The following is a 24,282-nucleotide window of genomic DNA, read 5'->3' on the forward strand; positions in this document are numbered from 1 at the left end:
ATTACCCACGTGCACTATTTGCTTAAAAACACATTACCTTTTGAACGTGCAGCTCAATATCTTGCTGAGTACAGCCTCCAATTTTCTGATGCACTTTCCTCACAATGCCTTCAACATCCACAATGCTCTCTTTGTTGATGCTGTCAATAGAGATAGCCAGTTTAATAATTTCAACACACTTTTAAGTACTAATTTGGATATCACCCACCAAGACTATGTTTTGCACGTAATGCTGGAACAATATAACAGACCAGAGCATTTTAGGTAAAGCCATTGTTTATTTATATACACAAGTATTGAGCTTCCAAGAGGTTTTTGCTTAAAAAAAAAAAAAAAAAGTTACAGCTGCAATAAATTAACATTGGGGTGGAGGGTTGGGTAGAAAAGTGGTAATAATTAAAGAAATTTCTTGAACATTTCAGATTTGATTATTACTACTTCTGTCTGGGAATTTCTTTTTTTCTCTCTCTTTCTTCAACACAAAAAAGAAAAAGGTTGCTCTGTGTACTTGCAACTGAATGAGGTGGTAACAGACTGCAGAGTCAAACATCTTTTAGGAACAGATTTCAAGGTAGGGTGCACTTTTTGCAGGCTGTGGAGTCTAAAACAATGGTCCCTCAAATTACAGGAACACTAAGGTGAGAACTAAAATCAATCACCTGCAGGTTTGTTTGTGTTTTGCTGGTGAGCTCAAACAGGAAGCTCATTTAAGCTATAACTTAAGATACAAATCCATGTTAATATTATGGTTGTGTGTGTTTACTTTTGGTAAAAAAAATAAATTTATACACAGATAGGGAGGCAGATATTAGCCTTCAGAGTAAAAAATTGGGGGTACTCAAAAGAAGCTAGTTTGCCAAGGCCAAAAAGTGCATTCTTCATCTCTAGATTTCTTGGCCTGCCTTTCGTTGTTTCTGTGATCACCTTCCCCCTGTTATAGATGATAGATAACATGTACTCTTGTGCTATAACTGGCCTATTTTCAGGTACTGGTAAGCTGTGCTAAATGCTCATTTAAATCCAAAGAAACACACCTTTGCTTAAATTGTTTGTATGTGTCTTTTTTTACTACTTAAATGCCTGCACCAAGAAAAAAATAATACTCTTCCTTTCCTTCCAATGCCTGTTCTAGATTAAATAAACTTGTCTCAGAAAGGAAGGTAGTTTAGATCCTATTGGTCTATATTAATTTATCTGCCATTTAATTGGAAGAATCATCTCAAATTGCCAGTTGACTTTTTTCCTGGAGTGTAGGCCAACAGTTCTGTTTTTATTCTGTTCAGTGCTGGTTCTCATCAGCAAGATAACTTAATCTAACCAGAAGTTTCTGGATCAATATAAGATGATGGTTCCATTTGCTACTGAAGAGATGTAGCTGAATTTTATATTACCCTAGTAGCTTCTAAGACGTCTACCAAAAGAGAGGATTCGGAACTAGGAAAATATACAGATATTTCCTAGTTAGTTCTCTGAAGTTTAGATTCTTCATCTTTATTTTCTAGTGTCGTCATACTATGGACAAGTATACTTACAATATTTAATAAACCATATCCAAAAGGATAACTAATTCCACTCTACACACCAAATAATATACAATGGGTAATGTGGAAAACAGGTTCTCTGCCATCTAAAAGAACCTGACAATTACCAATTAAAACAACTCAACCTTGAAAAACACATGCCCTCCCCTTACACCTGCCAAACTACTTCACACAATAAACAAAATATTTCTTAATGTTCTCTGTTGGTTGTCAGTTTTTTTAAAGTCAGTGGTATAGGGACAGGAGACAGCAAAGTGCCTTGTTTTCTTTTTCATGCGTCTTTAAAAAGAAATGACACTACCAACAACCAAAAAGTAGTATTAAGCCATATAGAAAATAAATCCACAGCACTTGGTAGCAGTACTCATGGCCATTTCTTAGTCATTTTATATAGACTACTGTAGGTTTTGTCTGGTCCATCCAGTTCTTCAACTATTTGTGGCAGCAATGGATGTAAAATGCAAAGCAAGACCAATGCTGAGCTTTTTTAAACATTCCACCCTATACTTTTTTTTTAAAAATAACTTTTATCTAAAACTGAAGCCTAGCTGCTGAGAAAAGAAATTAAGAATACACAAAGAAATTACCTATTCAGATGAGATTTTACATGACATGAACCATCAATGAACAGATGACAGATTCAGAAAGACTGTTGTAAAGAACAGGAGCAGCAAAAGAGAAAAGGCTTTTCCACCAGGGGTGGCAAAAGTATGTAGAAGAACAGAAGTCAATGCTAGATGGAGAAGGAGCCGGGAGGAAATAAAGAACGAGGAGCAGGGTGAGATATGCTGAAGAAAATCTATGGAGATTACATAGACCAAGAGAGCAATTTTAAATGGGATACTTAAATGAATGGGAAGTCAATGGTGTTTTTACAGGCTGAGAGAGTAATTTTTCTTTCTACATGGGAGAAGGGAAGCAGTAACATTCTGGACATGCTAGAGTTTTACAAGCTGTGATTTGAGGAGAATGCTACAACACAGTCAAACTGAAAGGAAAGAGATGAAGACACAAATGAGGATTCAGAAAGTTTACCCACAGAAAAGGCTGCATATGCAACGACAGATCTGTAAATTTGCCCAGGTGGCAAAAGAGAGGGAGAAATGAGCGAATTTATAGATTATAATGGAAGCAAATGGATGGTCTGAGTAGAGATATGGGAGGAATATGGAGTTATGTTAGGCATCTCCTCTTGCCCAAGAGAAGTACTTCTGTGTTGGAGTAATTTAAATGGAGGAAACTGAGATGAAGTCACAAGTTTGCTTCGGCAACACAAGCATAGAATGTGGATATGGAGAAGTCATTAAAGAGAACTAAAAAATCCCTGGTCCTTGTATTTCTACTCCCTTTTTGAAATATCACTTTACAAAGCACAAAACACACTTGCTACTAGAGCCAGGTATATATGTGGGCATCTCAATGACATCAGACACAAGCAAGTTTATTTTAATGAACATAAAGGCCTAGCTTTTATGTTACCATAAACATTCATATTATATAAATGAATATTCATGGTTTTAATTGAAGGCTTCAATACATATAATGTGGAGTCCAGTCAAGACTGGAATTACACAATCTGAATTTTTAAACTCAAACTTAATACAGTTGAAAAATCAAACAGCTAACAGTTATGTTTCAGGTGACATGAATGACAAATTAGAGAGTGTGATTAAAGTCTGAATTCTTGGCTGTTCGTTGAACCATCTTCTGTGTAAATTAAAGATTACCATTAAGATCCTTTCTTTTCTAAATGAATCAGTCATTTCTTGGTCTGAGAGAGTCCAGGTGACGCAGACATTTAGTAAGTTTCCATCAAAGCACTACCTATTTTAATGTTGTATAGAATTAAGTTCAAGATTAAAGAAACAGTCAAAGATTTCTTTTAAATAGACTAATTAAAAACTCCTCAATTTTCTAACCGCATCCCCAGACATTTTTAAAATTCTTTTTTTATTATGTTTTACACAGATAATTCTTTACGTTTTTGTTGATATGACTGTTTCAAGCAGGGGAGCAAGAGCCGGTCTGAAACTCCAACACGTCCAGCCTCACGCCTCCATTCTTCCCACAAGCTACTTCTGAGGCATCTTCCCTGTTAACTTTCATTCACCATTCCAACATGCTACTTTCCAACTCCCTGTGAATGAAGCTGGGAAGGGGATTGCCACTGTTCTTTTGAGCCCAAGCACTGCTGCAAGAGAGCCACACCAGAGATGGGGAATCCCCACTCCTTTTCAGCTCTCTAGAAGTGGAGACTTTCTCTTAGCTTCCTGGCTCCTGAGACGGGAGATACAACTGCTCTCCAAGTCCCACACTTCTCCTGGCCCTACTTCTGTGGAGGCATCTGGTGAGTTGAACAGAGGACTCCCTCCAGGATCTTGCACCTCTTGGCTCTGCTCCACTCCTAGCTCTATGGAGGAAAAGGGAGAAGAGGCTGGTTGACCCTTGGCTCTTTTGGTCCTATTTTGTGGGAGGGGCATCCTTTCGCTCTCTCGGTCTCTTTCCCCCCATTGGTTTGTCTGTCCCTGCTGCCACCAGGTGTTTTCTGTTCTGTGGCCTGCAGAGTGAAGACATTGGCTCCCATGCTCATGGTGCTCCTCAAGCCAGTGAAAGGGCTCCCACATCAGACTCCCAGTGCTCCGACACATATAGAACCAGAGAAATGAAAGGCAGACTAGTTCCAATTCCCCCACTCCTACTGCTGCACCTCAGACTTGTTGAGAGGCCCAGAGAAAAGGAGTCACTCTGGACTCAAAATCAGATACAGCAGCAGCTGTACTGCTGTGTTAACTGGTAACACACTTGCAGAGCCTGGGATCTAACCTCAGAACAAAAGTACAAGGGTCTCATGCTACTGCACGAAACAGGAAGTTCACCTGACCATTAGGAGAACAGTGAAATGGACCACTCACAAAGTGGTGTCAAATGCACAAAGTTAATATAGTGAAAGGACCAATAATTGTTTATTTCTTTCATTTTTTGCAATATTAGGGATTACTTTTAACAACAGTAGGTATAATTTTTTCATACAAGTCTGATTTTCAAATTTGACTTTTTAACAACTGTCAAACTAAAATTTAAAATGGAGGATAACTAAACAATGTAAAATTATTACCTCCATTTGAATTTATCACTCCAGAATACTTTTTAAAGCAACAAATCGAGAAGGGGAAGGAAGAGGGGAACAGGAAAGAATGGGGCACACAGGACTCCTGGTTATGGGAAAGATTGGGGGATCCTGGTATGGCAGAAGAGGGGTGCACACAGCCTCTAATAGGAAGAAGGGAGGGAAGAGGGAGTCCCTATTTAGATCCAAGATCTTACTATTTTGCCATCATTAGCAGATATCCAGTTTGCACTGGTGTATTTGCCACACATAGCAGCTGATGCAATAGTCTGGTGCAACGTTAAGCTGTCCTATGAAAGTATAAACAGTGCAACTATTACAACTAATGTTATTTTGTACTAATCACAACTTCCTTCAAGGATCTTAAGGCTAGTCTACAATACAAAGACTATACAACTATATTGGCAAAAACCCCTTGTGACTATAATGTACACCAATAAGAGGAGTTCTTTTTGTAGTATAGTTAAACCATCTCCCTGAATGACATAGGCTATACCTACAAAAGAACTCTTTTGCCTGTCTAAGCTGCACCTACATGTGTGGGAGGGGGCTGCAGGCAAAGCTATGTGGGTTAGGGATGTGGGTTTTTTCACACTACTAAACACCACAGCTATGCCAGCAAAACTTTGTAGTGAAGATCTGGTTTTCAAGCACTTTACAAACATTATTTAAGGTAAGCCTCACATAAATTCTTGTTAAGTAGGTAAGCAGTTGCCCCATTATTCAGATGCAGAAACTGACAGGTGAAAGTCACTTAGCTCAATAGAAGAGCTGGGAATAGAACCCACAAGTCCTGGCTCTCAGGTCTTTCCTCTTTCAATTAAACCAACACGTGATCCCCATAGGAATTAAAAGTTAATCTTCATATGCACCCATATTTGTTTAAAAATATCATCATTCTCTTGTATTGTTTATTTAATGAGGGCACTCCTATTTAAATAGTGCAGTCTGTCCTTTTGATTAGCATGGAATCGGGAAATACTGTTGCAGAGTAAGGTTGTATTGTGTATTCCACATGCAACTTAATTCACACTCAGCTTGGTCCATTGTGGTTTTACATAAAAGCAATACATTCTATGAAAAACCTAACGACTGCAAAGTAACACTGGCAAGTTCCGGCATTATAATTTTCCAAGCTTAAGGTTAGCATCAAAAGAATTACAACTAACTAAAGGCAAAAATGGGTCAGTTTTAACATCTTAGTTAATTATATGACTTAATTAATAATGATACACAAGAACAGCCATACTGGGTCAGATCAATGGTCCATCTAGCCCAGGATCCTGTCTTCCGACAGAGGCCAAGGCCAGGTTCTTCAAATGGAAGGAACAGAACAGGCAATCATTAAGTGAGCCATCACCTCTTGTCCACTCCCAGCTTCTGACAGTCATGCAGTTGCATCCCCGGCCATCTTGGCTAACAGCCATTGATGGACCTATCCTCCAGGAACTTATCTAGTTCTTTTTTGAACCCCATTATAGTTCTGGACCTCACAACATCCCCTGGCGATGAGTTCCACATGTTGACTCTGCGTTGTGTGAAGTAGTACTTTCCTTTTGTTTTAAACCTGCTGCCGAATAACCTCATTGGGTGACCCCTGGTTCTTGTGTTATGTGAAGGAGTAAATAACACTTCCTTATTCATTTTCTCAACATCATTTGTGATTTTATACACCTCTAGCATAACCACCCCCTTAGCCGTCTCTTTCCCAAGCTGAAAAATCCCAGTCTTTTAACCTCCCCTCATATGAAAGCTATTCCATAGGCTTAATAATTTTTGTTGTCCTTCTCTGTACCTTTAATTCTAACTTTTTTTTTTATCTTTTTTTTTTTTTTTAAAAGATGGAGTAACCAGTATTCAAGGTGTGAGCATACCATGGATTTAATATAGTAGCATTGTGATATTTTCTGTCTTCTGATTTATCCCTTTCCTAATGGTTCCTAACATTCTGTTAACTTTTTTTTTGACTGCCGCTGCAGATTTAGCAAATGTTTTCAGAGAACTATCTGCAATGACTCCAAGATCCTTCTTGAGTGGCAACAGCTAATTTAAATCCCATCATTTTGTATATATAGTTGGGACTAACATGTCAAGGTGACAAAGAACTCTAATCGTAACCCAACATAGCACTGTCCATGCCAGTGCTTTTGTCAGTGAAACTTATGTCGGTCATGGGAGTGTTTTTTTCACATCCGACCAACAAAAGTTTTGACGACAAAAGTGCTAGGGTAGACAAAGCCTTAGCAAATGTACAATAATTCCAATTATTCTTTATTGAAATTAAATGTATATGCACACACATGAACTTCTAAATGTAAAGTAAATTATTTTTGTAACCTATGATACCAGTTGATTCTCACTTAGTACATACTCCACAGTATAGAATTTGAATGAAAAATACCTAGCATTGATGTACCACTAAGGTAGCAAACATAAATATTTAAAAAAAAAAGGAGTACTTGTGGCACCTTAGAGACTAACAAATTTATAATGCTCTAATAAATTTGTTAGTCTCTAAGGTGCCACAAGTACTCCTTTTCTTTTTGCGAATACAGACTAACACGGCTGCTACTCTGAAACCTATAAATATTTAAGAGTTTGGAAACTCCAAGAATGATGTTTACTTACCACATTGTACATCCTCTACATTTCATGCTTTGTATTAACAATAATGTCTAAATACTGGTTAAAAGGAAAATATGTATAGAATATATGTGAAATACAATTTAACATTTAATTGGTTGGTTTTTTAGTTCTAATGTTGCTTTTTAGCTATTTACCTAGCACAGCTTACAAACTCTGCAGTCTTTGATAAAAGAGTTTGCAGGTTCCTTGCTGTGAACAAATGGTTAGTTACAAAAGTGCTGTAAAGCTTCTTAGTCTGGAGCCACTTTAAAAGCTCTACTACCCATTACTTTAAAGCCATTAAGTCTGTCAATCCTACAGTCTCCTTCTGCTTTAGCAGCTTTGCTCTAGCCAAACAGCTGTGCAATTAACCGGGTGTGCATACAGAGGCACCACATCCATCAAGCTTAATGGAGTTTTCTCCTGCATGTGCTCAGCCTTTCGTTTACAAATGTTCATAATTTACTTTAAAATCAATTTATTTTTGTAACTACAAATCATATTCTTATTCATTTATGGCAGACTTCAAATCTAGCATGCAAGTAAAAACTCAGGTCCTGAGCTGCGGCTGAGTTGTACTCAGCACAGTTGAGGAGGGAATGGATCAAAGATGACTTTAAGGCCTGGTCTACACTAAAAGTTAGGTTGTGAGAAATCCACATCCTTGATTTCAACAATGTAGTTAAGCAACCTAACCCCCAAATTAAATGGTAGGTTGACTGAAAAATTCTTCCATCCACCTAGCTACTCCCTCTCGTAAAGGTGGATTACCTATGCCAATCAGAGATTACCTATGCCAATCCCTCATGCTGACGCATGTAGTGTCTACACTGAAGTGTGACAGCATTTCAAGTGTAGACAAGCCCCATGTTATTTCTCTGATCTAGGATTGTGTGGCAACCAGTGCCAATTAGCGCAATCTCAAAGCTGCTCTATTTTAAGACTGTTGCTAAAAGTCCCAATGGGCAGTTCCAGCACGCAGAGATCACTGTTCAATAGAAGTAGCTATAGTTTAAGTTAAACAGATATCAGTATGTTTAATTAACAAATGTGGTACTACTGCTGGAAGCAGCTTAAAACTTGTCTATGGCAGAGCTCCCCCTGGTCAGGTGGGAACTTTTTGGTAAAATTCCTTAGTATTCACACAGCTTACCTGAATCAGCTACACAAACACTGACCAAAACTTTAACTACTTCTATTAAACCCAACAATATTTACTCCCATTACATCAGCCGTTAATTCAGTTAAGTTACAAGATGTGAGAGCTTCTGAACTAGAATACAAAGGAAAACACTGATTTATACAGGATTCACAATCTTTTAGTCTTTCTGTCTATATAAAGCTGTTCTACAGAAAACAGGACCTCTGTATGACAACTTACTCCCTTACTCTACACCAGTGGCTCTCAACCTTTCCATACCTCTTTCTGGATTATGATTTGTCTTGCGTACTGCCAAATTACAGCTCACTTATAAACCACTTGGTTACAAAATCAGGCATAAAAATACAAAAGTGTCACAGCACACAATTACTGAATAATTGCTTACTTTCTCATTTTTACCATATAATTATAAAATAAATCAATATGGAATATAAATACTGTACTTACATTTCAGTGTATAGTATATAGAACAGTATAAACAAGTCATTCTCTGTATGAAATTTTAGTTTGTACTGACTTCATTTCTGCTGTAGACTGTTGCAAAACTAGGCAAATATCTAGATGAGTTGATGTACCCCCAAGAAGACCTCTTTTTCCCCCTGGTTGAGAACCACTGCTCTACACCGTAACTTTTTTTCCTCAAAGATGACAGAAAGTTGAGTTGCTACAATGGCCACTAAATGTCTTGGATCTCTCTTTGTTATCTGTACATCTATTAATTATACTTTCTATTTTAACCACATGACTGCATTATGGCAGTCACTGCGTGATAACATCTTTCACCAACAGCTTCAGATGGCAAGGAAAAAACCCACAATAGCCACTTCGCAGTGAATCACTTTCTCTTAGCTGCTGTTTTGAACAATAGTCTCATGAACTAACCGTAAGAAGCTAGTTAGTTTACTTAATAGTTTACTTTAGATAGAAAACAAAATATTTTAAATGTAAATATTTACATATACTTATATATTGTTCTGTTCCTTTGTTTCCATCACTACCAAAACTATTGTGTTTAGTGTAAAGTGGTTGGGAAAACTAGATATTTGAATGATTATTTACTAAAATTATAAAAATATAAAAGTCCGCCTTTAAATTAGACCCAAAAAATGCAATTGGGATATACAACTGTCATGTTCCTGCCTGTTAGTGATGATTCAAAGATACAGTTCATTTGCAGGACAGATGTGTTCAATATACAGTGCACATTTTAACCAGTTGAAAGTATGAAAATTTCTTCAACCAATAAAATATTGGCTAATTGCAAGAAATTATGTAAAATGGATTTATAAACTATTTGCTATGTTCAGACATTGCACAAATACAATTTTTAACCATAGCTCAGCCTTTGGATCCAAGTTTAGCAGGAAAGTTCATTCAGAGTCTCAGGATTTTAAGGCCGAAGGTCCATTATAATAGTCTCATCAGATCTGCATAACAGAGGCCATAGAATTTCACCAAGTATTTCCTGCATCAAGCCCACAACTTCTTAGTAAAACAGAGCACATCTTTTATAAAGTCATCTGATCTAGTTTTAAAGACTTCAAATTAATCAACCACATCCATAGGTAAGTTGTTCCAATGTTAATAACTCTCACTATTAAAATTTGCACCTTATTTCTAGTCTGAATTTGTTTAGCTTTAGCTTCCCATCATTGCATATACTATCAAAAATCTTCTCCCCATGTAGGTACTTATAGACCGTGATAAAGTCACCTCTTACCATCCTTTTGGATAAACTAGATTGAGCTCCTTTAGTCTCTCACTGTAAGACAGGTTTTCCAGAAATTAAATCATTCTTGTAGCTCTTTTCTAAATTTTCTAATTTGTCAGTGTCCTTTTTGAAATGCAAACACCAAAACTAGACATAACAGTATTCCAGGAATAATCTCACCAATGCCATTATAGTGGTAATACCACTTCCCTAATTCTACTCAGTGGTCTCTTGCTTATAAATCCAAGATTTGTGTTAGCTTTCTTAGTCACTACATTGCACTGGAAACGCATGTTCAGCCGGTTATTTGCCATGACCCCAAGTCCCTTTCAGAGTCACTGCTCTCCTGGACAAAATCCCTGATCCTATATGTGTGACCTACATTCTTTCTTCCTAGATGTATGACCTTGCATTTGACAGTGCTCAACTAAGCCAGTTTACCATATGGTCCACACTGCTCTGTAAAATTGACCTGTCCTTATTACTTATCACTACAATTTTTGTGTCATCTGCAAACTTTACCAGCAATTTTATATTTTCTTCCAGCGCATTGATAAAGATATTGAATATCAGTGAGCCAACAGATCCCTGCAGGACCTAACAAGAAACATGCTGGTCAGATGATGGTTCCCCATATACAATTACTTTAAGAAGTCTAGCAGTTAGCTAATTTTTAACTCATTTAATATGTACTACATTAATTTGTTAATATCAGCATCACGGAAAGAAGTATGAACTATTCCATAAAGAAAAACTATACTATAGTTAAGGTTTCAATCTTAGGGGCATTCTAAAATCAAAAAGTGGCAAAGTTAAAGTTGCACACACATCATTAACTATGCATGTTCTTTCCCTATTACTATCTTTATTTAAATGATCAGATAGAGTATAGTTTTTTCCTACAAACTGATATACGAACTTATTTTTTTTTATTCTTTCTGCTTTAACAAATTTCATTGTCATAATGGTCCAGACTAATTTTAATGACTTAATATTTTATATAAGGACTTCTTTTCTCTAAGCTATTTACTTTAATATTTTATTACCATCCACAAATTATATATTTTCATTTCCGTTATCACCTTTGATGCAATTTAGGCAATGGAGAAAAACACTACTAAGTTAATTTCCCTGAACACAATGTTAGGTACAATTCAAGGAATGAAAGTTAATTATGAAGCTTAATTAACATACATAAATACATATGTGGTCTGTGAATGCCAGCAGATTTTCACTCCATATTTTTACTTAATCTTCAGCGTTTTTAAAGTATTGGGTATTTTCCATTTAGCTGACTTTTATAGATTCACTTTGTCTTCTATACACCGTAATAGTGTATTGCACACTTGCAAAATACAATTTTCAAAGATTTATAAATCACACAATTAGGGACCAACATAACTCCCATTGAAGTCAACAGGAGTCTTTTCATTGACTTTAATGAAAACTGAATCAAGCCTATAATATTCAAGGAGAGTTTTCACTGGAACACTCAAAAGACATTTTTGCTCAGTGAGGACTCTTTCTAGGCCACATTTAAATTGTATTTCTAGCCACTTCAGAGCTACAGATATTCAAAATAAAGTTGCAAGAATTTTCTGTGAAACGTTTTCACCCCATTCTAATCATACTCAAAACAACCAAACTGTTGTTGCTCAGATCTGGAAAAAAATTGACCTTCATGGAGAGGCCAATCCTGCAAATTTTCAGCAAATTACAAATGGCTGAACATGGTATTAGAATGGAAATTCTTATGCAACCTTAACTACAGTTGTTCCTGTTGCCCTGCTATAATGCTAAACTACAATTTACAATAATCAAATCTAACCAACTTTCCTGGAATTGGAGTCAATACCTCATTTATGATAAGGCAGCAGTAACAATGCTAATACAGAACCTTTGATTGCGATGCCACTGAGGATTGCTGCACCAGCAGTTTCAATCATGTTGATAAAGTCAGAGGGGAAAAATAGTCATCACCAGTAGTTTTATACTCTCATTAGCTCATTCAAACATGCAAGGTGTGTAACCCTTTCATTATGATGGATAGAGCCCTATCAAATTCACAGTCCATTTTGGTCAATTTCACGGTCGTAGGATTTTAAAAATAGTACATTTCAGGATTTCAGATATTTAAATCTGAAATTTCAAGGTGTTGTAATTGTAGGGATCCTGATCCAACAAGGAGTTGGGGGGCAGGGGTTCACAACGTTTTCGGGGGAGAGGAGGAGTTGCAGTACTGCTACCCTTACTTCTGCACTGCTGCTGGTGGCACTGCCGCCAGAGCTGGGCAACCGGAGAGTGGCATCTTCTGGCCAGGATCCCAGCTCTGAAGGCAGTGCCACCACCAGCAGTAGTAGGGATGGCATAGTATGGTTGTGACACTACGCCCCATATTCTTCATAGAGATATTATTATGATATGATTATGGAGTAACTATGATGCATTTTATTCAAGATAGGTTATGTGAGATATTGAAAAGGTTATGATTTACTGAATATGATTATCCTATTTGTATGCATGCATCATTTTGGTATCTGAAGTTAGGAATATTGTCTATGCATCTATTACAAATGTGTTTACACCTGGGGAACGCCGACTAGGCAGAATGCAATCAGTCTAGAAAGCTGGCTGGGAAGGGCCATTAGAGAGAACAATAGGTCTTAGAAGAAGATAATCTCTCACAGGGGAGCCTACCTGAGAATGCTACAAAGAGCCTTTAAGTCATGGCTGCTGTGACCCTACAGGGTATGTGACCAAGACACCTGGTACTGGACTCCATCTTGGAATACCAGGGTTTTTCCACTGACCAGGCATGGGAACCAAGCTTGGACACAAAAGGTTCCTGCCATATGCGAAAACTATTTAAGGCAGGGGAGTGACTTCATCGTGGTTCTTCACTGACTCCCCGCCCACAGAGACTCTGGGAAAGAGCAGAGGAACAAGGACTGAACTGGGGGAAAGTGCTGGACCCAGACTAGTGGAGTTTCTAGCTTGTGAAAGGAATACCTGGGGTTTTTAAACTGCAAGCAATGGAAGCTGGCCCCTTAAGAATCTCTGCAACTGGCTTAAATCATCATTTAGGGTAAGAAGTTGCTATTCATATCCAATCTCTTTAGTATATTAAGCTTAGATTGCATTTTTGTTTATTTGTTAGGTAATCTGCTTTGATCTGTTTTGCTATCCCTTATAATCACTTAAAATCTATCTTTTGTAGTTAATAAATTTGTTTTTGCTTTATCACAAACCAGTGTGTGGGAGTTATAACTTGGGCCCAAAGCTGTTGTATATTCCCTCTCCACATTGAGGGAGGAGGCGAATTTCATGAGTTTACGCTGTACAGATTACTGTGCAGCACAAGACTGTATAATTTTTTGTTTACCCTCCAGAGCGGGGTGTGCACTTGAGTAGCTGAGCAGTTCCTTAGCTGAAGCCTTCCCATGCAGAGCTGATCTCAGCATCTGTACATAGCTGCAGCTAGGTGTGTCCCTACCTGTATGTATGCTGGAGGGAGCTTGCGAGCCTGTCACATCAGTGCAGTGTAAAGGAAGCCCAGGCTGTTGGGTCAGGCGGGCTCAGTGGTACGCCAGTTCCAAGTGGCACCTTGGGGGAAACCCGTCACAATAGTATTTCCACCCTTATTTCTGCGCTGCTGCCTTCAGAGCTGGGCCTTGGTCAGCAGTCACCATCTCTGGCCACCCAGCTCTGAAGGCAGCAATGCAGAAGTATGGGTGGCACGGTATGGTATTGCCACCATTACTTCTGCACTTCTGCTGGCTGGGCACCCGGCCAACAGCCACTGCTCTCCAGCTGCCCAGCTCTGAAGGCAGCACAGAGATAAGATTGGCAATACTGTAACCTCCTTAAAATAACCTTGTGACCGCCTTGCAACTCGCTTTTGGGTCAGGACCCCCATTTGAGAAACACTGGTCTCCCCCGTGAAATTTGCATAGTATAGGGTAAAAGTACACAAGAGACTAGATTTCACGGGCGGAGACCAGATTTCACGGTCCATGACGTGTTTTTAATGGCCGTGAACTTGGTGGGGCCTTAATGATGGACATAGGAGCAATGCTGAAGAGGAGACCTTTCCCCTGTAGTGGTCTAAGAATAGATGATAATGAATGATGTAAAATGTTTCTAATTCTATTTTGAATGCATGTGATTTATCTACCCAGCTAAACTCAGCTCAGTTGCATCATTTAATTCCCAGCAAGATTATTTTTAAGCCATTTTTCTAGTTGCTTGACTGAAACACTGGGGGGCCAACTTACTTGACCAGGGTTACACCAGGTCAGTAGCTCATTTTAAAATTAGAACCTAGAGTCTTTTTTTTCCCCCCACTGCTAGACCACATGGCCTCCTGTGGTACAAACTGAGAAGTAGGGAAAAGCCCAGCAAAGGATTAAAACAAAACAAAAGAATCACCACCACCACCTACACCCTATACCTTCTGGGAAAAATAATTCACAAAATATTTTGACTATAATTTTTAACAAATTACTAATTGCACTGGTTAACACCCTTGTTGGCAGCAAGAGGCTTCTAACAGAAATGGCAAGGAGACAAGTACCCTCCTTACTTCTACAGAGGGTCCACTCCAGAAATGGACTGAGACTTTTTGGTGGGGAAGTTAGGAGAAGCTTGAACTGATATTGCCCATGGCACTGTGTGTTCTCTGGACGGGAGGGATAGCTCATGGAGGGAGGGATAGCTCAGTGGTTTGAGCATTGGCTTGCTAAACCCAGGGTTGTGAGTTCAATCCTTGAGGGGGTCATTTAGGTATCTGGGGCAAAAATTGGGGATTGGTCCTGCTTTGAGCAGGGGGTTGGACTAGATGATCTCCTGAGGTCCCTTCCAACCCTGATATTCTATGACTCACAAAAGCAATTCCAGGGCTGTTAATCCAGCATCTTTTACAGGCACTACATTGTTTTCAGCAATTTGTTTATTTTTTAAAAAAATTAAAAGCAGAAGTGTATCATAGCTCAATTTACAGTTGTTCAATCTCTTTTTAAAAGTGAAGATTAGATAGATTGTCTTTCTCTAAACCAAGGGAATAATACTGCATGAAAGCTGAAGCATTTAGAATACTAAACAGTATGTTAACACTGTTAGACCACAGCAGATTACGAAAGTTCTCATTTTTCACATAATACGAAAAAGAGGAACTAGTATGTTTACTGCTTGTGAGAATTTTTACAAGAATCTCGTTAATCTGATATTAGATTATTTTTGTAAACCACAGATGTATTGTGTCACCAGATGTTTAAAACAGTTCTTGGACATATGCAAGCTTGCAGACACGGGAGGCAAGGCAACTCAGAGTCAAGAGTTATGGGTATTCTTTCATATATGTGAAAGTACTACATGAATGCTGAGGTCTAGATGCTGCCACAGGGGAAAAGATCAATTTAAATCTTAAATATTTTATGAGATAAAAGACATTTCCTCAATTCATATTTGGGTAGGATGAGACAAGTTGAAGGGAAGGAAAAAGACATCAAGAAAGGCAAGGAAGCAATATGGTTATTATTAATCATTTATGTATAGCATTACATTTGCAAAAGGTAATGGTCAGTGGCCCAAAACAATCTTAGCTGGCACAAGACAATGAAGACAACAGTTGAGTAAGGTAAGATAAAAAGGTATTACTGGAAGGAGAGCAAGGTATGAAGGAGTCCTGGAATGAGTTTAGCAGGGTTTGCGGGAAGGAGACTAGGAGTAGAAATGAGGATTGGAATTGATGGAGAGGAAATGGCAGACTCTTTGAAGCATAGGGAGCAGTATGAATGAAGAAAAAGACAAAACAATAAGCAACAAGGAGCAGGTAGAGCATAGGAAGAAATTAATAAAGTAATGGCGGTAAGATTATGTATGACCCTGAAGGTGAGGAAAGGTGCTTGAATTTCATGTGGGAAGGCTGTGTGGGATTAAAGAGATGAGAGGAGAACAGTAAGAAAGTTACACCAATCAAAACAAGTGACTTCCAGGGCATAGGTAAAATGGTTTTGAACATAGGGATAGTGAGGAAAATGCAGACAGTGCTAAGAGGAAGAAGTGTCAGGATTTAGCATGAGAATGCACATGGAGGAAGGAGTCGAGTGAAAAATCAAAAATGATACAGCATTCTGAACCTGGGCAATGGGAAGAATAGTGGAGCTGTATCTATGGTGATTAGAAAGAAGAGGAAGAGAAAAATTGGGAGGAAAATAAGAAATTCAGTTTTATAAAGACTGAACATGAGATAATAGCAGGACATCCAACCGGAGATGCCCGAGACAGAGCTGAAGATGCAAAACTGGACAAGGCTGGATGCCAGGGCTAGAAGGGTTCATGCAGGATTCATTGGCAAAAAGTAAGCCACCAAAGTGGAGATGATCATATAGACAGAATACCAGGAGAGAAAGCCCTTTTTCTTTCAAAGTATCCATTAAGTGCTGGGAAGAAACTAAACACAGACTGTCACATGGAGACACAGACCACTTCACTTTGGCTCCTCAACACCTGTAAATATCATGTATCCTGCTGGTAGTGCCAACACTAAGTGCCGCCAAACAACAAACACTGCTGGCTCTGTTTTCCCATTGCTTTGCATCTAACCACCAGAAGCACTGTTCTAACCTTCTAACTCTGCTTCTGGGAGTCTATGGTATAATGAATCCCCCCCTCTTCCCTAACACATCAAAGGCTTTCACACTCTTATAGCTAATTACTGGAGGCTACATTCCCAGTCACATGAGTAGTGCCAAGAACTGAACAGAAGCACCTCAAGTGCCACATGTTAAACATATTACTGATTGATTCTATATCTTAACCTGTGGACATTCAGCTAAAAGACTTGTAAATTCAAAAAGTTCTATTATAAAATCACCTTTTCCGCACAGACATATAAAGTAGCAGATGACCCAAAACTTGAAAGTCCAGTCAAGCTTAAGAAAGGAGTGCAAGGAGAAGAGACCCCTTTAACTCACATTCATCATTTTAGCCTTAATAATACAAGCCAAATAACTAAATGTAAACAGCTGTAACATACTTGTTAGTTGGAAACAAGTCTAATCATTGCCAAAAAAAAAAATAAAAAAAATTAAGAGCACAGCTTGAAAGGGACAACAATAAAGAGTAAATTAGACCAAATTAGGTTCATAAAAGCAACTCTCAACTTTCACCCACTCAGTAATCAATTTGCAACATGGTATTTCTTCCAAATAAAATGTAGTTCAGAGCTTATATTTATTCTAGTTTAAAAACATTCTACTAGGCTGCAGATCTGCTACTTAAGGAAGATAAAGACTGAGCATGTGTGCACACCTCTGCCCCTCCCCCACAACACAACATTAAAAAAAGTGATCCACTATGCTAACCCTGGCAGGCTTTTTGTTAGCTGGCTTGGAAGTAAACGTAGGTTGTCTGTGAAGAAAGAATGCTGCTTCAGCAGTTCAGAATGAATTTCAAGCCTCTGTTCTATTTTATCTTTTGTAAGTATAATGTATTCAACGCAATAGTGAACTGACAATTTAAATAACTACATTTTAAAACAAACGAAGCATTGATGTTAATGTGTGAAAATGGTTCCAACCCGTTGGAGTCGTGGTTCCCACCATTGTTTACTTTGACAACAGGATATAATTGCTTACTTACTTGGCAGCAAACTTTACCATCTGCTTGCTTGCATGGTCTCCCACAGCCACAAGAGCCTGGACATTAAACTGCTGCTGACGTAGGACCAAAAAACACTGCTTCCCTGAATAAAAGGAGAAAAAAAATGCAGGTGTATTAAGGCCAAGTTACTCAGGAACTTTGTGAATGAGAAATGTTCTACTACTTTAAAATTAAGTCCGAGTTTTAAAACAAACAAAACAAGGTACATATGCAAGTGCATCCGAAATTTCAGATAAGACAGAATGATCTGATCTCTAATGGATGAAAAAAAAAATTTTTTTTTCTATAAATAACAAAATCTTGTTTTTAAAGCAACTTGAGTAAGATCACTGATATTTATACAAAATAGAAAGCTGGGACTGAAAACTACAAAACACAAGAGGTCAGAATGGGGTTGTATGAATAACTACAGAGCATATCAGTATTCACTGATCTTTGATAAAGTTACCCTTTTTAATTTTCTGACACTTTCCGAACAATTTATTTGTGAGAATGGCCCTACTATTATAGTTGCAGCAGTCTTTTGACACTGCTTCTAAATCTTAATTATTTTTAAATACTAGAAGTTTATTCATGAGTTTTACTTTTCTTGAAGTTTCTCCCACTTTTATTCCCCAAGGATTCACTTTACATGAACTGCAGATAAACCAGGAGTCTTCTCTAATCTATATCACTTTAGAATAAGTCAAACAAACAGTCTCTCTGTCCCTCCCCTTATCCTAAATTTATTCAGTCACTGCCAAAATTAAAGAATAAATAAAGCGAAAGGCATCTAGATCACTACAGACTTGCTCTGACAATCACAGAGCAAAAAAGTCTTGATTTTACATCATAGGGACTAAACATCAGCGCACGCACGCACGCACGCACGCACGCACACACAAAACGATAAACAATATTGATTCTGGAGGAGGACAAGAACCTAAACAGTTAAAAATCTGAGGGAAATTCCAGAAGATCAATTTATTAAATCTGTAATTTAGAGAATAGATAGCAAGACAATGGTAGTAGTTTTCACAGAGTACAACAATGCAGTTTGTTGATTTCTGAAATATGTCCATCACTCGTGAGGTGAACCCCACTCAAACCTATTTAATTGACAGTTACAACAACCTGGCATTTCTTTTCACACTTCTAATGAAAATTTACTTAATTTAATTTGCAGCAAAGTTTATGGTTTTAATTGCATTTTGTTCAGACACAGAGTGTTAATAACATACATTCCATTGTTTTAACATCCCTTGACAAGATGCGTCAACACCCTTTTAATATTCAGCTCTGATTCATAATGATACAGCAATATTTCCATTAAATTGTTAAGAGTGCACCTGCAAAAAGCCAGATGCTTCCCTAAAAATCATGATTCTCCAGTTTGTTGGTTACCTACATTGCAGAACACTAAAATCAACACACTGTCTATATGTAAGGGGGTTTTATGGTTTAGCTGCCCTTAGGGATACAGCAATCAACAATAGGAACCCTTACCGGTGTCCCTCTGCTTTGGCCACCGTAGGTTTCAACTGCCTGGATTCTTAGCTGCTAACTGGTGGTGCCTTCACCTAACTGTTTATAATAGTCCAGAACCTACCTTACTTTCCTGTATGGTTTCAACTATCTCCAACCAGGTACTTATCCCTATGACTAGTCTGATACCTGGTGAATACACTATTCTGACACCTCCGTAATGGATGAATCCACAATCAAGGTACACTTGATTTACAAGGGGAAATAGAGGAAGCATATAAAGGGAAGGGGAAGACCGATTTGAAGTGGGTACATCTGATTTGCATTGCATATTCCAATATTCTCAGTTCAAATTATGCATTAAAGGACTTCAGAATTAGAACTGCAGATTTAATTTGCAATAACATAGCTCTGACATGCAGCTGCAGACAATTTAAACAAGTCTCAATAGAGAAATGGAGAGCATCTGATACACATTTTGTTTGAAAGAAACAAAGCAGACAATGCAAATATGAAAATGAAACGAGCACCAAATAGTACTTAAAAAGTTAACATCGCAATCGCAACGTTTTATCCTATTATGTTGATCACAGAAGTTCTACTCAATGTACTTGAGATTTTCAGAAAACAGATCACAAAAAAATTCCATACCTCAGTGATGGGAGACAAAAACAAAGGAGACAAGTAGGTATGTAGGGATGAGCTTACAGAAACAACATTAAGAGACTGATGTAAATTAAAGTTTTCACAGCTTTACAGTTAAACAGAGCACTGCAGAGGTAAATGTACTGTAGTTTTTGTTTATAAAATACGTCTCCGCAAACTAACAGTACAAAGACAAATCTGTTTCTTTTCAGTGATATATCTATCAAAGATAATTGTCCACAGATAAATTATCCTTATCCTACATCCATCAAATATCAGTGTTTTGTAAGTGTTATTTTTTACTAAAAAAAGCACACACCACTATGGAGTTGCAAACAAAGAAAGGTGATCAGATAAAACAGATATTGAGCAATGTTGGTTTAGGGTTTAAGAAAAACACAGTTCAGAACAGATGTATAGTAATCATACTAGTAAATATTCGAGGAGAGGATGGCAAACTAAATAGGAGGACATTGATTTGCACAAGTTACAAACAAAAATTTAGCAGTTTTACTAAAATCAAAAGTGAAAAGTTGTTTGCTACAGACTGATGGGATGCTGCATTACAAAATGATTCCAATATTTTTGTCACGAGTAATGTTGGTTTGGCTTGTTCTTATACTCCACAAAATGTTCTCTTTTCTCATATCAACTATTTCTAACCATGCACATGATAAGTGATCAAACAAATTTTGTGCTGGGGATTATTAAAACAGCACAGTTAAGAGAAAATAGGAAAAATCTGAACTTCTTCCAAAGGACTAAACCATGTGAAACAAAATATCAAAGAGTAGCCGTGATCATATCTAGTTCAAGATTAGATGCCTTCTGAGATGAGACAAAGGGAAAAGGAAAGCACCAGGATGCAAGAAAAATATTTAGGTTTATAGTTCTTTTCATGTATCAAAATCTTTTGATGTTCCTTAAAACTTAAAGTTCATAAAGAGCTTTAACAGCCTACATTCAATCACTTTCACATGTGGAAATAAGGTTTGTCCCATAATAAGAATGTCAGTGTTCAAATCAGATACTGTTATATCCAAGAAAAAGTCTCACTAAAAGATATGGGTAAAAAATAATACAGGGAAGCACAATGCAAGAGCTCCTACACAAGGAAAAAGATTTGTTTTGAACACTTGTTAGTTGGTTGCAGTAGGGTAGAGCCTAGGATTTACCTCAGCTAGCTAAAACATATTACCTGCCCTGTTTACACTAGGATTTTAAAACATGATAAAAAAGTATCTTTTTTCCTAATGAAAATAAGGCCTTAATATCTAAGATTTTTCCCATGTAAGATGTTCAGGCCTCCATCAGTGTATTGTGGGAAAAAAAAAAATCTTGCAATAAGCTGTGTCAAAAAATCTGGTTTCAATCTTCTAAGGTGTCATATTTTCTTGTAAGCTTCTATATAATTACTGCATCTATCAAAAGAGAACAAGGGCTGCAAAAAAAATTAAAATATTTTCAATTAAAAAAACTGAATTTTTGTTTGTTTAATGTCCACCCTACCCATTCTCCATTGGGGGAAAAATGAGAAAAGGAAGGGGGAAGCAGAACCAAAAGAATTAGCAACTGACAATTTTTAATTTTGTTTTGATGAAAATTTTCAGACAATTTCCATGTTGTTCGAAAAGCCATTTTTCTTTTTAAAAAAGCTTCTTGATTATAAAAATTTGACCAACTCTAAATGTAACATTGTATTCATTTGTGGATATAAAAAGACAAATAATAAATTCTTCTTCTTTTCACTTGTGTTCTTCAACTTTAAGGACCCAGGACTAAGGGGACAGTTATGTCGGTGTAGCGAAGTTGCCATAACCCCATAATGTAAATGCAGCCAACACCAATGGAATGGGTTTTTCTGTGAGTATAGGAACTCTACATCCCTAAGCGAAGTTAGCTATGTTGACATAATACATCTACACTGGGGGTTAGGTGGCAATGTTATCATGATCAGGGAAGTGTTTTCACACTCCTGACTGACATAGCTATATTGACTTAAATTTTAAGTATAAACACTTGACTTGCCTGGTATTCTGTGCCACTGGTAGCTCTTACAGCTTTAAGATGGCTTCAAAGTGAGGCTCAGGAGAAGGCCTGAGCACTTGATTTTTAGAACAGCTCACAGATTCCCCCAAACACCTCTGTTCTTCACACATCCTTGGCATTTCACCTCATTTCCATCAAGCCACATGGATGACTCCTTACTATGTGAAGGATGTGGTTTCTGAAGCCATTCCTCCAAGACATTCAGTTGTCAAAACAACAAAACAGGGCTGAATACAGGAATTGTCACTTATGTAAGTATCAAACCCAAGCTTCAGAGAAAAAATTAAGCTATTTATTGCAACATTCTCCTGCTTTGCGACATGGTAGGAATAACACCCCCGTAAGAATGAGAAGGTCTCATGTTACACTTTACCGTCAAAAGCTAGGTCTTCTCATAACCCTCCCTCTTCTCCAAAAGCCTAGGTAATTGAATGAGCCTCACAGCATGCCTTGTAAGTCAATAAATTGTTACCATTTCAGATCCAAGGGGAAGAGGAAGAGAAGATTAAGCTCCAACACAGAGCACTTTCTGGTAAAAACCCTACTGGCAATTCCTGCTTGCGTGACAGTCAAGAAGCATTCTCTTTTCATCTAGCCAAAAATGATCTTGCCTGAGGTAAAAGGTGAAGGAAGGGAAAGAACAAACAACCAATTCTACATATATTGGGGAGTTCGACACGCACTCTCAAACAAAGTACCACCATGCATACATTAAAGAAAGTCTTGAATCATTGTAATAGACTGAAATACACAATAATAGAGTTTGACCCTTTATTTCATATTACAGAACTCTGTATTTGCATTCTCCTTGCCCACAACACCCACTTTGTGTTTCCAATTTAAATTAGCAAAAAGAAAAGGAGAACTTGTGGCACCTTAGAGACTAACAAATTTATTTGAGCATAAGCTTTCGTGAGCTACAGCTCACTTCATCGGATGCATTTGGTGGAAAATACAGAGGGGAGATTTATATACACACACAGAGAACATGAAACAATGGGTTTTATCATACACACTGTAAGGAGAGTGATCACTTAAGATGAGCCATCACCAGCGGGGGGGGGGGGGGGGGGGGGGCGCGAAAGCAGGAAAACCTTTCATGGTGACAAGTAAGGTAGGCTATTTCCAGCAGTTAACAACTGAGGACCAGTGGGGGGTGGGGTGAGGGGGGAGAAATAACATGGGGAAAGTTTTACTTTGTGTAATGACTCATCCATTCCCAGTCTCTATTCAAGCCTAAGTTAATTGTATCCAGTTTGCAAATTAATTCCAATTCATCAGTCTCTCGGAGTCTGTTTTTGAAGCTTTTTTGTTGAAGGATAGCCACTCTTAGGTCTGTAATTGAGCGATTTAAATTAGCTAATTGCCCAGTTAACACCTCATTAAGATGCATACCTACACACTGAACAAAAGTTCTCTGAGGACTCCTATTTTTAACTTTTGGATTAAATGCTGGTAATAATAATAATAAATGATAATAAGAGCAGCCCTCTATTTCACATTGGTACTTTGGGGCTTAATGTTTGTAAATCCTACCAGCAATCTAAATTTACCCTCCTATTTGTAAATTGCCTATGCAGTGGTGCACAAATCATGAGGTCACCCTCAATACACGTTTTTTGAGATAGGTAGTATCCCAGTGTCCTATATGTAAAAATCCACATACTGAGAGGCTAAATAACTCCTACGCAAGAAGTCTGTGGCAAAGCCAATTACTACTCCTGGGGAAATTCTGCACCACTGTGCATGCACAGAATTCATGTCCCCAGATTTCTTTGCTTTCCTGTCAGAAAGTCATTTTTCTGCAGGGAAGCAAAGGGAAGCTGCAAGAGCAGTCATGCACCACTAACTGGCTGCACAGGTACATTGTTTCAGGCACCTGGAGCAGCTGACAGAGAGGTAAATCACTGCAGGGCTGGGGACACCCCAGCCAGTGGCTCCTACCTGGAGCCAGAATCAGCAACTAGTCCCGGCTGGGCTGGAGAGGGCGGGACCTCCTCTTCCCCTACAACGAGTGGCTGGGGCTGTGTCAGACCCATCCCCAGAAACCTCCCCCAACTGCAGGAAGCTCAGTATCCTTTCCTGCTTCCTGCCCCCATCACTCCTCAGCTGCGCGGGGAGGGGTCACTGTATAGGGAACTGCTCCCCTATCTGCCCAACCCCCATGCATCCGGACCTCCCATACCCAGATACCCCTACCAAGCCTCACCCTGCATACCCGAACCCCACTGCACTGAACTCAACCCCTGCACACAGACCCCCTGCCTCCAGACCCTTCCCTTGCACCCAAACCACC

General features: G+C 38.3%; 1 protein-coding gene across 1 annotated transcript in view; it reads right to left on the reverse strand.

Annotated features, from left to right (window-relative positions):
* The window catches only part of DARS1 (aspartyl-tRNA synthetase 1), a 73,005-nt gene that overhangs the window by 35,507 nt on the left and 13,216 nt on the right, over nt 1–24,282 (reverse strand). The window contains exons 4-5 of the mRNA XM_038421159.2: nt 17,808–17,910; nt 38–140 (exon numbers count right to left, since the gene is read on the reverse strand). Coding sequence (XP_038277087.2) covers nt 38–140; nt 17,808–17,910 — 206 coding nt within the window. The remainder of the gene's footprint in view (nt 1–37; nt 141–17,807; nt 17,911–24,282) is intronic.

The sequence above is a fragment of the Dermochelys coriacea genome, chromosome 11, assembly GCF_009764565.3.
Source record: "Dermochelys coriacea isolate rDerCor1 chromosome 11, rDerCor1.pri.v4, whole genome shotgun sequence".
NCBI lineage: Eukaryota > Metazoa > Chordata > Testudines > Dermochelyidae > Dermochelys > Dermochelys coriacea.